At 39.9% G+C, this 13,652-nt stretch overlaps 1 protein-coding gene across 3 annotated transcripts in view; it reads left to right on the top strand.

Moving 5' to 3' along the window:
- Positions 1-12,370: 12,370 nt before the first annotated feature.
- The window catches only part of LOC136886098 (TLC domain-containing protein 3A), a 48,728-nt gene continuing 47,446 nt past the window's right edge, over positions 12,371-13,652 (top strand). For all 3 annotated transcript variants that reach the window (XM_067158832.2, XM_067158833.2, XM_067158831.2), the window contains exons 1-2: positions 12,371-12,787; positions 13,068-13,333. In XM_067158832.2, coding sequence (XP_067014933.1) covers positions 12,752-12,787; positions 13,068-13,333 — 302 coding nt within the window. In that variant the 5' untranslated portion in view covers positions 12,371-12,751. The remainder of the gene's footprint in view (positions 12,788-13,067; positions 13,334-13,652) is intronic.

Here is a 13,652-nt window from a genome sequence, read left to right as displayed (position 1 = left end):
CTAATTTGGAATCCTACAAAAAGAGGCATCAAAATTATGTATAGATTCCCATTCCTCAAACTGTCATATGAAATTTTTTCAGACTCAAATATTCTGCCATTGCATAAACAAATTGCATTTTCATCATCAGTCTGTATGTATGTATGTATGTATGTATGTATGTATGTATGTATGTATGTATGTATGTATGTATGTATGTATGTATGTATGTATGTATGTATGTATGTATGTATGAATGTATGTATGTATGTTGGGTATTCAGCCCGAAGGCTGGATTGATCCTCCACAGTTCCACCAACAGCTGTCATAGATAGCCTAGGCGTCTCTGAAGAGGCATACTAGGGAAGTGAGGAGTGAGGCAATTTCCCGTTGCTTTCCTCACCGGACCAGAAGCTGCCATTACATATCAGTCTGCCAAGCCCACTGAAATGCATGCACCAACCGACCCTATGAGTGACATTTTCACACCATTCATAACAGGGACTTGCTGCATTACGAATGGTATTACTAGCATCACACATACCTCGGTCACTTTCATATTGTCAAAGCCAAGGATGAGCCTGAGACAGGTCAATGAAAGTAATAAATTTGTTCTAGCCAATACCAGAAGACATAGTGCAGTGTAAACACTACATCTTGCCAGCAAAGGCATCAGTCTTTATGTATAAGCTAGAAAGGAAATAAGCCCACTCTACTGTTAACTTCTCCCATTTTAGTGAAATTCATAGATATGAAACTAGAGGATCATTAAGGATATATCCCTCTCACTCTAATGCAGTAAAGTATAAAGTGAAAGCCATAGAATCATCAATGTTTAGGGAGTATAATCTGTTTCCTCCTGTTATAAATAACTCTAAATCGGTTATATGTTTTTAAAAACTGAAGGAATATTATTCTTATACAGATATCTTAATATAATCTCTATATAACTTACTTTAATTAATACAATAATATATTGGCCATATTTAATATCTTACAGTCATGCAATATCTGAATATACTTCTGAAGAACTATGATGGTAACATGTTAAAAAGCTATGTCTAAAAATGTACTATTGTATATGAAATGTAATAATTGTGTCGCCTTAAGAAGAGTATGTACTGTACTGTCCCTATCACGAGCCAGAGGCTTATGGGACCTTTTGTCAATAATAATAATAATAATAATAATAATAATAATAATAATAATAATAATAATAATAATAATAATAATAATAATAATAATAATAATAATAATAATAATAATAATAATAATAATAATAATAATAATAATCCCGTGTGGGGATTTACCGGTTACCTCCATCGGGCGCGTCCCATTGGAATTGGGGAAGCTCGCTGGCTCTGCCGACAGTAGAATCAGAGGGTAGTAGGGAAATAAAATACCACCGTGAAAAAAACTGGTCCCTTGCCCGGGTACGGCGAAGACTGGTAAATGACCAGAAGCCAGAAAACATCTTGAGGCAACCTCTAGAGCTAACAACCCTAGTTGTAAAAGGATGGGTACCCGGTCAAAGCAAAGTCAAGTCAAAAAGCATGATGGCACAACATTTCAAGAAACATACCCCAGGGGGTAAATCTTCGGATAAATCCCTCGTCGTGAACGCCACGGCGCACGAGTCTCGTTCGGATTCTGGGGGAGACTCGACATTATGCAAGAGACGAGTCGGAGCGTCTCGGTGTACCCCGAAGAGTTAAAAACTCAGGCCAAAATCTAAAACCTTTCTAGCAACTTTCAACATAAATTCACTTACACAAACTGGCAAGCTGAAAACCCTCACCAAAGCTCTTCACGAAAATCAGATATCCATAGTGGCCCTACAGGAAACAAGGTACCCAGATGAAGAGATTTTTGAATCTGAAGGCTACCGATTTTTCACGAGCAAAGCGCAAAGAGGAATCCTCAATGGAGCTGTGATGCTTGGAACCGCGTTTGCTGTTAGAACCAAGATCCTTAAATCGGTTGCAAATTTCGAACCTGTGAATGACAGATTGTCCATACTGACAATTAAATGCGCGAACAAAACTTACGCCCTAGTTAACGCACATGCTCCTACAAACGATAAGAACAAGTCTGATCCAGACGAAGTTGATAATTTCTGGGACCTACTGGATGAAAAATTAAACAAAATCCCCAAACACCATGTCAAGCTTCTTTTGGGTGACTTCAATGCCCAACTAGGACGTGAGCAGAAGTACAAGAGAGTTATAGAAAATTACCCTGCTCACAAAAGAACTAATCCCAACGGCAAAAGACTGGTGACCATTTGCGAAAATCACAACCTGCAAGTCATGTCAACCCACTTTCGCCATCTACCCAGAAAGCGAATGACTTGGCGTTCTCCCGTCCAAGCTCTCGGAGAGTTCCAAATTGATCATGTTGCAATCTCCAGGAGAAACAGCCCTGAGATTATGAATGTCAAGGTAAAGAAAGGCATCAATGTGGCCTCAGATCATTATATGTCTCTTATCAAATTCAAACCAATTCCCGCAAACACAAGGAAGACAACCAAACAGATCACACGCTTCGACAATGATAAACTTCGGCAAAGTGTCGAGGATTTCCAGGAGAAGGCTAGACCAAATGACTGTGACTTTAACAACGCCAAAAGTCTCCTTGTTGAGGCCGCCAAAGACGTTGCAGAAATCAAGAGAAGCAAAAAGCATGCCCGGTGGAATAGTACCTGCGAATCAGTCCTCCAAGAAAGACTCAATGCGTGGAAAGAGTACAACTCTACGAAATCAGAAAATGATTGGGAAACCTACAAAACCCAACGTGCCCAAGCAGCTAGGGTGTTCAGAACTGAGAAACGTAAATACGAAAAATCTCTCATTGAAAAGATAGAACAAAACTTTAGGAAGAATGAAAACAGAGAGTACTACAGAGCCTTCAAACGCAAACTCACTGGCTATAAACCAACATCTCTATGCTTTGAGCGAACGGACGGCACACTGGCGACGTCAAATGAAAAAAATTGCAGCATTCTGGCAGATTACTTCAAGAATTTACTTACTTGCTCTAAACTGCAAAGCGCCATTGAGACCAAGGGACCCTTACTCAGGTACCCAGATTCCAGACCACCCGACAGAGATGAAATCAAGCGCCACCTTGCCCGTCTCAATAATAACAAAGCGCCGGGGGAAGACTCAGTAGTAGCAGAACTATGGAAATATGCCCCAGAAGAATCACTTGATATCTTGCAAAAGCAAATAGAAGAAATTTGGAACAAAGAGACCCTACCCGAAGATTGGAAAATAGCTTTGATCCATCCATTACACAAAAAAGGCAGCATGAAGAACATCAACAACTACAGAGGAATATCTTTGCTACCCGTGACTTACAAAATTCTATCACTTGCCATCCTGGAGCGTTTGGAAGCACAAGTCGAACATCAAATAGGTGAATACCAAGGAGGGTTCAGAAAAGGTCGCTCAACAGCTGAACAGATCCAAAATCTCAAAACGATCATCAGATATTGTACACTAAGGTCCAAGCAGTATGGGTCTGTCTTTGTGGACTTTAAGAAAGCGTACGACTGCATTGACCGGGAAGTCCTGCTAAACATCTTAAATGAATTTGGAGTTGATTTGAAACTGCTGGCATTAATTAGAGCCACCCTGACCGATACAAAATCCAAGGTGAAGTTCCACGGATGTCTCTCGCATTCCTTTGACATCAAAACAGGAGTCCGACAAAGTGATGGGCTATCCCCGATACTCTTCAACTGTGTTCTTGAAAAGATCATCAGAACCTGGCGGGTGAGATTACAGGAAAACAACTACAGTCCATTGAGAATAGCAACCAAATCCAAGGGGATCGCAACAGACTGCTTAGCATTTGCCGATGATACTGCTGTTCTCTCAACCGACATAGAAACCGCTAGAGCTCAAGTCGAAATTTTAAAGGAAATTGATGAACAAACTGGTTTGCAGATATCGTTTGAGAAAACAGAAGTAATGACTAACATCAAAGAGGCTCCACCAAAACTCCATACAAAATACGGGGACATCACCCGAGTAGACAAATTCAAATACCTGGGTGAGATCATCATGAAAAATGGACTGGACAAAGAAGCACTTCAGGAGCGAGTACGCAAACTGGAAATAGCCTACCAAACATCCCGCACAATCTACAACAAAAAATGCCTTTCCCAAAACACCAAGATACGTCACTATGAAACAGTTCTGAAGCCAGTAGTTCTATATGCAGCCGAAACCCTGTCTCTAAATGCCAACAAAAGACTCCTTGAAGAACTGGAGAAAAGAGAACGCAAAATTGTGAGAGGAATCTTGGTATCGAAGTACAGAAATGGAATCCATCAAAAGAGATCCAACAAGGAAGTCTACAGCAAAATAGAGAAAATTACCGACACAATCAGAAAAAGACGGGCACGATTTTACGGTCATCTAAAAAGAATGGACGGAAGAAAGTTATCTAAAGGAATTTTTCACTTTTTTGATTCAAACCCCAAAACCACAATTGCCTGGTTTAGAAATACCAAAGAAGACCTGCAAATGCTACATATCTCAGCTGAAGACGCCCTTAACAGAGATCTCTTCCGCAAGAAAATATTGACGAACGGGCTAAACCGAGACGAGCAACCGAAGAGAAGACACGGTGCCCCTTGTACAGAGGAGCGTAAGCAGGCCCACTCACAAAGAATGAGGGAAATTTGGGCTCTAAAGGAGGCCAAGTTCAGTGTCAAATGCAACAGGACTTAACGTGGTCCTTGATGGCCCCAGCGAATTACATAATAATAATAATAATAATAATAATAATAATAATAATAATAATAATAATAATAATAATAATAATAATAATAATAATAATAATAATAGAGTAGCAGTATAGTTCTGACTAATTTCCAACGAAAGAGTGTGTTACGAAAATGTTGCAAAATTCGGGCTGCGGAGACTTAGAAGTAAGGAGACGAGCTGCTCAACCAAGTAATATGATCCGTTCTGTCAGAGCAGAGATGGCATGGAATGATATCAGTAGATGAAAAGGCATGTTTGATGCTGTCGAAGGTACAAAAGTTCATAATATCAAACACTGATATCAAGTTGAATTTATTGAACTGAACATAACAGGCTTTCACCCAGTTACAATGTTCCAATATGCAATTCAAAATAAACATTCACGGACTATTTATAGCTAAGCACTAACTACTTACTACTTAACTACTTCTAAATCTACTATGTAGCATCTTGCACAATGGCGGATCGCCAGCTCCACATGCAACACACCACCTCTACTTGTAACTAAACTAACTACTTTACTACATAAATATATACTAACTCTATCCTAAATCTGTCTGGCCGCGACATCACCCCTGGTGAGGAACTGCTACCACCCTTCCCTGGGATGTTACGACCAGACATGCCTCATGAGGTTCGGAAAACGATACCTCATAGACCCCTTAGGCTGTCAATGTTATTTCCTCACCACTCCTTCATGTAACAGCCCACATGTGTGCGGATTGCCTAGTTCTACATGTAGGCTGTCACGCCTGTATTCCACTGCCGAGACGGATTCCATAATTCGGCTCATCTTTCACTGTCACATTGACAACTTACTTCCTCTAACCTAACACTATTCACTACTTTACTCTACTCTACACGTGCAGACGTACCAAATCAACACTTTAGCTTGAGATAGGTCAGACCTATCTCCCCCTCTTCCAACTCTACTGTACGTCAGCAGCCAAAACAAACAGACTAACAAAACCAAACTAAAATAAAACAGGCAGACAAACAACAAACAATCTCATTAGAAGGTATACGGTACGGCTTACATATCAATGAACTGAATCTACTAATTAGAAATATAGAATACCTAAGGAACAAAGGAACAAAACTGAACAACTATAAAAAACTAAACATAATAGTAAACTTATAATTATTGTCGCCTTTACTTATTAGTGAGTTATACTATATAATGTTCCATATCTGTGAATAAATCGAATATATTAACACCACACGACCGATTGAAAACAATGAACGGACATCACCCCCTCCCCCCAATCCAAGGATGGCCATCAATACGGGGGAGAGACCGTCCGATTATCGCATCCATCGCTATCACATGTCACTAGTTCTGTTCAATTTCGAACTGTCACTCACTGTAACTTGTACCATATCCAATTATAATTTACTACCACAGACATATTCATTAATAGTTACTTACATATATCTTTGTACGTATACAACCTTATCCTTATGAGGTATTTCGTGGATTTAACTAAGTTGTACAGTCCAGGTCACCTCCTCCTCAACTACATGTAATTATCTCTGTTTTCTTTACATTTTTTTCCCAAATACCTCTCATAATATTAAATAATTTGGCTATCTTTCCCGGTTTCTCCATTCTCTGTTTAATAGACTTGAGAGTGTGTACAGTTCATTTTCATTTAGAATTTTATCCAATTCTTTCCTTTCTATTTATTTCTCTCTAATGTTTCTTGTTTCTTTGCAGTCCTTAATCAAAGTTCATAATATGAAGATAAAGCTGGAATTCAAGAGGATAAATTGGGATTATATTAATTTTTATGAATAGTAATTGGCGATTGGTATGATTTATGAAGGAATGTTCGATACATTTCCAAGTACTTTGAAATCATTTAATAATATGCAAGGTAAGTAACTGATAGGAAATCCGCCACCTGAACTACAGCCCTAAATACAGATCAATGATGATTCGTTGATTGATGGTACCGATCTAATTTTACGCTACGAGGTTGGATGTGAGAGTCGACACTGGTTGGAGCCGATGAAAGAAAGTTGAGGTCTTCCTAACTTCTATCTCTGTACCATCATCATGCGTCAATATGCTGCCTAGGGAAGTGTAGTTATGCATCCTCGCCAGCAGAGTGGTTCCAATGTTAATATTAATTTATATGTCCCCAGCCCCAATCTTCATGAATGGAAATATCAATGTGTAAATATCCAGTAACGATCGTATTTAATGATGGACACTAGATTCAGTGTCAATTTTGTCGGATGCTCCGGCTGCCGTTCGAACATACCGCTAGTATGTATGTACTGTACAAAACTCAGTTGATAAGGTTCTTAAAGACACCGCGTTGTTAAAGTGCTAGTCAAATCAAGTTCTGTGGGACGGAATCGAATTTTTTCTTGAGGTTCTACAAAACCAGACAGGGTGGTTTATTCTTCACACGTTGTTTCTGAACTAAGAATCATTCATCTACAATTGCATCGATTATTCTTCAAGTTTTCACAAATCCTTCGTCATCGTTAATTTCCATAGTCTTGCAGAATTCGTTTGGCCAAAATGCGTTCGCAGGTCTCGATATAAGCTAGATCGGTTGGTAATTTGGTCGGATTTCTTTTCTTTTCGAAGATGTTCCACTGATGGTGATATGCTGCCAGTCAGCTAGAGTTCATCATTTTTTTTGTTGAATAGCAACGTTAATATTCCTTGTGTATCCTATATCTAACAGCACCCAGTTCTACCGTAGGGTCGTCTAAACTAATAGATTTTCTTGACTTCACTGGCTTTGTGCAGTCTTCACTTCCGGGTCTTCGATTGCCATGATGTGCCTTTCAACAATGCTGGTGTTTTGGGATTGATTAGTGGGGGAATTCCTCGTTGTTGTTGTTTGAGTCATCAGTCCATAGACTGGTTTGATGCAGCTCTCCATGCCACCCTATCCTGTGCTAACCTTTTCATTTCTACGTAGCTATTGCATACTACATCTGCTCTAATCTGTTTGTCATATTCATACCTTGGTCTACCCCTACCGTTCTTGCCACCTACACTTCCTTCAAAAACCAACTGAACAAGTCCTGGGTGTCTTAAGATGTGTCCTATCAGTCTATCTCTTCTTCTCGTCAAATTTAGCCAAATCGATCTCCTCTCACCAATTCGATTCAGTATCTCTTCATTCGTGATTCGATCTATCCATCTCACCTTCAGCATTCTTCTGTAACACCACATTTCAAAAGCTTCTATTCTCTTTCTTTCTGAGCTAGTTATCGTCCATGTTTCACTTCCATACAATGCCACGCTCCACACAAAAGTCTTCAAAAACATCTTTCTAATTCCGATATCAATGTTTGAAGTGAGCAAATTTCTTTTCTTAAGAAAGCTCTTCCTTGCTTGTGCTAGTCTGCATTTTATGTCCTCCTTACTTCTGCCATCGTTGGTTATTTTACTACCCAAATAACAATATTCATCTACTTCCTTTAAGACTTCGTTTCCTAATCTAATATTCCCTACATCACCTGCCTTCGTTCGACTGCACTCCATTACTTTTGTTTTGGACTTATTTATTTTCATCTTGTACTCCTTACCTAAGACTTCATCCATACCATTCAGCAACTTCTCGTGATCTTCTGCAGTCTCAGATAAAATAACAATATCATCGGCAAATCTCAAGGTTTTGATTTCCTCTCCTTGGACTGTGATTCCCTTTCCAAATTTCTCTTTGATTTCCTTTACTGCCTGTTCTATGTAAACATTGAAAAGGAGAGGGGACAAACTGCAGCCTTGCCTCACTCCTTTCTGGATTGCTGCTTCTTTTTCAAAGCCCTCGATTCTTATCACTGCAGACTGATTTTTATACAGGTTGTAGATAATTCTTCGTTCTCGGTATCTGATCCCTATCATCTTCAGAATCATAAATAGCCTGGTCCAATCAACATTATCGAATGCCTTTTCTAGATCTACGAATGCCATGTACGTGGGCTTGTCCTTCTTGATTCGATCCTCTAAGATCAGACGCAAAGTCAGGATTGCTTCACGTGTTCCTACATTTCTTCTGAAGCCAAATTGATCTTCCCCCAACTCAGCTTCAACTTGTTTTTCCATTCTTCTGTAAATAATACGTGTTAAAATTTTGCAGGCATGAGATACTAAACTAATAGTGCGGTAGTTTTCACACCTGTCAGCACCGGCTTTCTTGGGAATAGGTATAACAACATTCTGCTGAAAATCGGATGGGACTTCTCCTGTCTCATACATCTTGCACACTAAATGAAATAACCTTACCATGCTGGTTTCTCCTAAGGCAGTCAGTAATTCAGCGGGAATATCATCAATTCCAGGTGCCTTGTTCCTATTTAGGTCACTCACAGCTCTGTCAAACTCTGACCTCAAAATTCCTCAGTCGTAATATTTTCGAAGTAACTTCACTAGTTTTCTCTCGCTCCCTTCCTGTCTATCATCAAATTTCCTATTCCTTTGTTGATTCCGTAAAATTTTGTGATATCTTGATTTGACAACTCCGCAAATGCCACATTCATATTTTTGTCTCGTAAAATGTTGCCTACAGCGCGTCTTTTGTTGCTATCACGTTCTTCATCACTTATGTATGGGCTGTTTTGTAGCTTTCCAGCGAGACGAGATTTTGTCATCGAGAAACTGATGGCAGAACCTATAACTGCTTCGTGTATACTCCACCCATGATGTCATTACATAAAAGCCATATATTTATGCCGATCCGCCTTCCACTCGGAATTTGTTCTAAAAAATTGCTCGAGCAGTTTTGTGTGCAACATCTGCGAGCTTTTCTTTGAATGTGGTATGGGTGGCAGGGAGCGCGCCGGCTCAGCCTTGTTCTCTTCGACGTATCACAAAGACTTACTTAATTGGACTTGTTGGTGGTGCTAATTGTTCAGTTTTTAGTAGCTTGAAGCGTATATTGCAGATTATTTGACGGTCTTGCGTTTCTCGCTTTACAACTGACGGGTATACAGTCGATTATGATTTACTCTGTGCTACTGTATTACGCTTTTAGAGCCACGTGTTGCTGATGAACAGACTGTGTCTCGCAGGCGTGTTCGATCGTATTCAAGTCGGGACTGATTTCCCCGTAACCTGCCTCGGTCCACATGATCAGCCATTATTTGTAAACACTACACTCCACACACACCAACCTTCGCACATTACCACTTTCTAGAGTGTGACGCCCTCTCTTAGGCCATAAAAATGTGTTCCGGTTATTTGAGGTGCGGAGAAGGTGTGAGGGAAGCGGCGGTAGCCTATAAAAGGAATTGTCCCAGAATTCACCCCAATGAGAAGAATGGAAAACAACTGAAAACTATTATCAGGTCACACAGCCTTCCGAATGCAGGGCTTTAAAGTCATCCTAAAGCTGTAGCCACTGTCATCTGAAGCAACTGTGCTCGGTTTCGCACACTCTTTGAATTGAGTCACTTGTGTCTTATATGAGGTCATCATATTTTTGTGCGAGTCCTATGTTGTTTTTTCTATCAACTATACCTTTAACGTTTCACTACGAGTGATATATGTGTCAGTGTTGAATCTGGGTTCGTGACTGGACGATAATAAATGAGTCCAACCACACCATTCAAGAAGAAAAACTTGTATCTTTTAATTAGCAGTGCCACCTACAAAACATCCGAATTACTATTGAAGCCGCTGTTATGTAAACAGGACATGTTATCGGCGTAATAGTCCAAAGTTTCCATCGCACTATGCGTTTGTATAATGAGCAACATCTAAAGACGAGATCCATGCATGCTTATTATGCTTATTATCAGCTGAAAGGTTCCGTTTTTATACTGCAGCTAAGCAGAATATAGCATGCTCCACCCAGGCATCTTATGGCTGTGCGGGTATGATGTTTCTAAATACCTATTATTCATGTCAATGCTCCCATGTAAGTTACAGAATTTATATAATCCACGCAGAAAGATGTCTTGGTACAGAGTGGTAGACGAGATGGTGAATAATTCCAATCTGCTGATTAATATATTTATGTTACCGGTTTTCAGTTTTCCTATTGCAGTTAAGATTATGCTTGGATTCCTTTCAAATAGATTAGTGTACTTCGCTTTATCCCCTACACAAGTTCCGGGTTCATTCCCTCTTCGGATACAAGATTGTGAGTTAAAATCCGGCAGAATTAGTCGTATTTTCGAAGTTTGTAATAACGTCCGTTCGACACTCAAGTTGGCGTTAAGTTTAGTGGCTTTCTATTGGCTTGCCACGTTTAAGGCTAAGGTTCGAATCTCAGCTGATCCTGGGTTAAGATTTTCATCTCAAAAACGTGGCGTTAATGTAGGATATTCGTCCTTAAATCTCCAACCAAAAGCAAATATAACTGGGGTAAGATAATAATAATAATTTCGTGTGGCTATTTCTAGCCGAGTGCAGCCCTTGTAAGGCAGACCCTCCGATGAGGGTGGGCGGCATCTGCCATGTGTAGGTAACTGAGTGTTATTGTGGTGGGGGATAGTGTTATGTGTGGTGTGTGAGTTGCAGGGATGTTGTGTACAGGACGGACACCCAGCCCCCGGGCCACTGGAATTAACCAATGAAAGTTAAATTCACTGGGGTAAGATGAAGAAAGGTTTTGCTCCGACTCCTGGAATTGTCAGAGAACTGGTCTTCAGCTCAGAAGACCTCAGGTTCTATTCCAGGCAGGGCTGCGTATGATTAACTCCAATAGTTTGGGGACAGGATGTTTGTGTTTGTCTTAATACACTTCTTTTCATTTACGAATAACACATCATACTAATAACTACTAATACTACTAATACCGTACTAATAACCACCACAGGAACACGCAATAGTGAACATATCCCTCCATTTAGGATTGTTGTTAAGAAAGGCATTCAGCCGTAAAACTAAATCAAAATTCATCTTCAGTGCCAGCCCTAGTAATTTGTGAACAAAGTGAAAAATAATAATAATAATTTAAACTTTATCTGTGGTACCGGTAATGAGTTTAAAGAATGAACCACCCTCCAAGACAGTCAGAATTATCAGTATTTTATTTTGTTAATAATAATGGACGTTTGGCCTCAGCTACCACGTACAAGCATTTCATTTGACGCCACCTGGCTGTTGCTCGTCAATTTCAACGTTCTTTTTTACTCTAGGTTTAGTACATGGCAGAGTAAATCGAGCGTTTACGGCTGAGTTTTAATTAATTCTGTCGGGTGAACAACTACACCTAGTTACTCAGTGGTACAGCTTGACCGGATGCTCTGATATCAAAAAGTTTATTTGAACTTTTCCATGGGAATCGTTGAAGAGAGTACCTCGAAATCTTTAGAAACATGGAAATTGTTTTATCTCTTGATAACAGAGTATTTCATTTCTATTCAACGGAAGCTTTCGTTTACATAATGCAATTATTTTTAATGCTCGTAGGTCGCATGTCCTCGACGAATGCTATGTGTTTCAACATGTTGAGTTCTTACGTCAGACTTAACGACCTCGTCGTTATCTGTAGTAAACTATCTGTAAACCACCGCTAAACAACACCACGAATCAAGGAAAACATTCATGTGATCTGATGTTTATCAAGGTACATATCCTCTTTGATCAATTCGTCCTCGAGTTCAAGTGTTGCCTGCGGTTCAAGACGACGTGCGCCTGTTTGAGTGCTTAGCGAGCGATAGCGCATAGCTGGATTAGCAGGCAGGCACATGACGCAGAGGGCTTTGACTCCCAGCAGTTTATCTTGATATCGCCTGGATTCAGGCTCGAGTCGAGTGCCGGGTACGGGAAGTTATGTAATTGGTTACGAATTCATTAGGACATCCAATAAACGAATAGCAGAAACGTCCTTGAAGAACAGTGGAAGGGTATTCGCTGCTGCGGTCGTAGTATGCCTGTGAGACGGTGAAGTTTGATTGCGAATTTTGTTCGTTATTACAATTATGACATGGATGGAAGAAGTAAATATGAGTGTTTAGTTGTACGTTCTTTTCGACATTTTCCAATTTCATATTAAATTATACGAGCAGTTAAATACTCCGAAATGGGACGCCTACCGTACACTGGTAAAGACCGGGAGGTAAGATTTGCCGGTTATGTCATTAATTTTTCGTGATGTTATACCTCTGTACACAATATCATTGTTAAGTAACGAAAACGTTCTTGATTTGAATTACATTTAGTGATTTTTTTGTTGATGCCTGTAATGTAAGTCGCTATATTTCATTATTGTACTGAAATGAAATGGGTTACTCCCATCTAATATAGGTTATTATCGTCATTAAGCAGTTACATGTAATAACGTTCGTCCACAAGATGGTATAATGAGTTTTAGCGCTGATGGAGTTCTAATTTTCCAGCGTCATTACTCCACAACGCCACCAGCATCACTTCTGCTGGTGTCAGTCCTGGGTTCAATAGGGATGGCTGCTGGATCAGTGTTGCTGTTGGGACCAGAAGATCGCATCTCACCTGCACGTGGAGCTTGGCTTTCATTACTTGGACTAGTATTCTTTGTGTCTTTATTTGACCTCTTGAATCATGTTGCTCTTCGCACATCTGTGGGACATATGTTCCGCAAGAAGTATGAACTTACTTTGGCTGAAGTATTGGACATTTCTAACAAGTAAGTTAAAATGCTCTATATTCTACCTGTGGGTATGAATTATTCCTTTGCTTATCAGCTGAAAGGTTCCGTTTTTATAGTGCAGCTAAGCCGAATATAGCATGCTCCACCCAGGCATCTTATGGCTGTGCGGTGATGTTTCCAGAAGTCTGCATGTCTGACACTCATCCGAGATGTAGGATGCCTGGGTCAAGGACAGGAGGCAGTGCATGATGTCAGTGGTTCTTCTATGACATTTACCTTTTGCTGTTTCAGTTGTTTTAAATTTACTTTTTGGAAGTTGTTGACAGTCTGTTACAGATTTGTTACTGCACCCTTC

This window comes from Anabrus simplex, chromosome X, assembly GCF_040414725.1.
Source record: "Anabrus simplex isolate iqAnaSimp1 chromosome X, ASM4041472v1, whole genome shotgun sequence".
In the NCBI taxonomy this organism is placed as follows: domain Eukaryota; kingdom Metazoa; phylum Arthropoda; class Insecta; order Orthoptera; family Tettigoniidae; genus Anabrus; species Anabrus simplex.
This window is presented reverse-complemented; position numbering and strand designations above follow the sequence as displayed.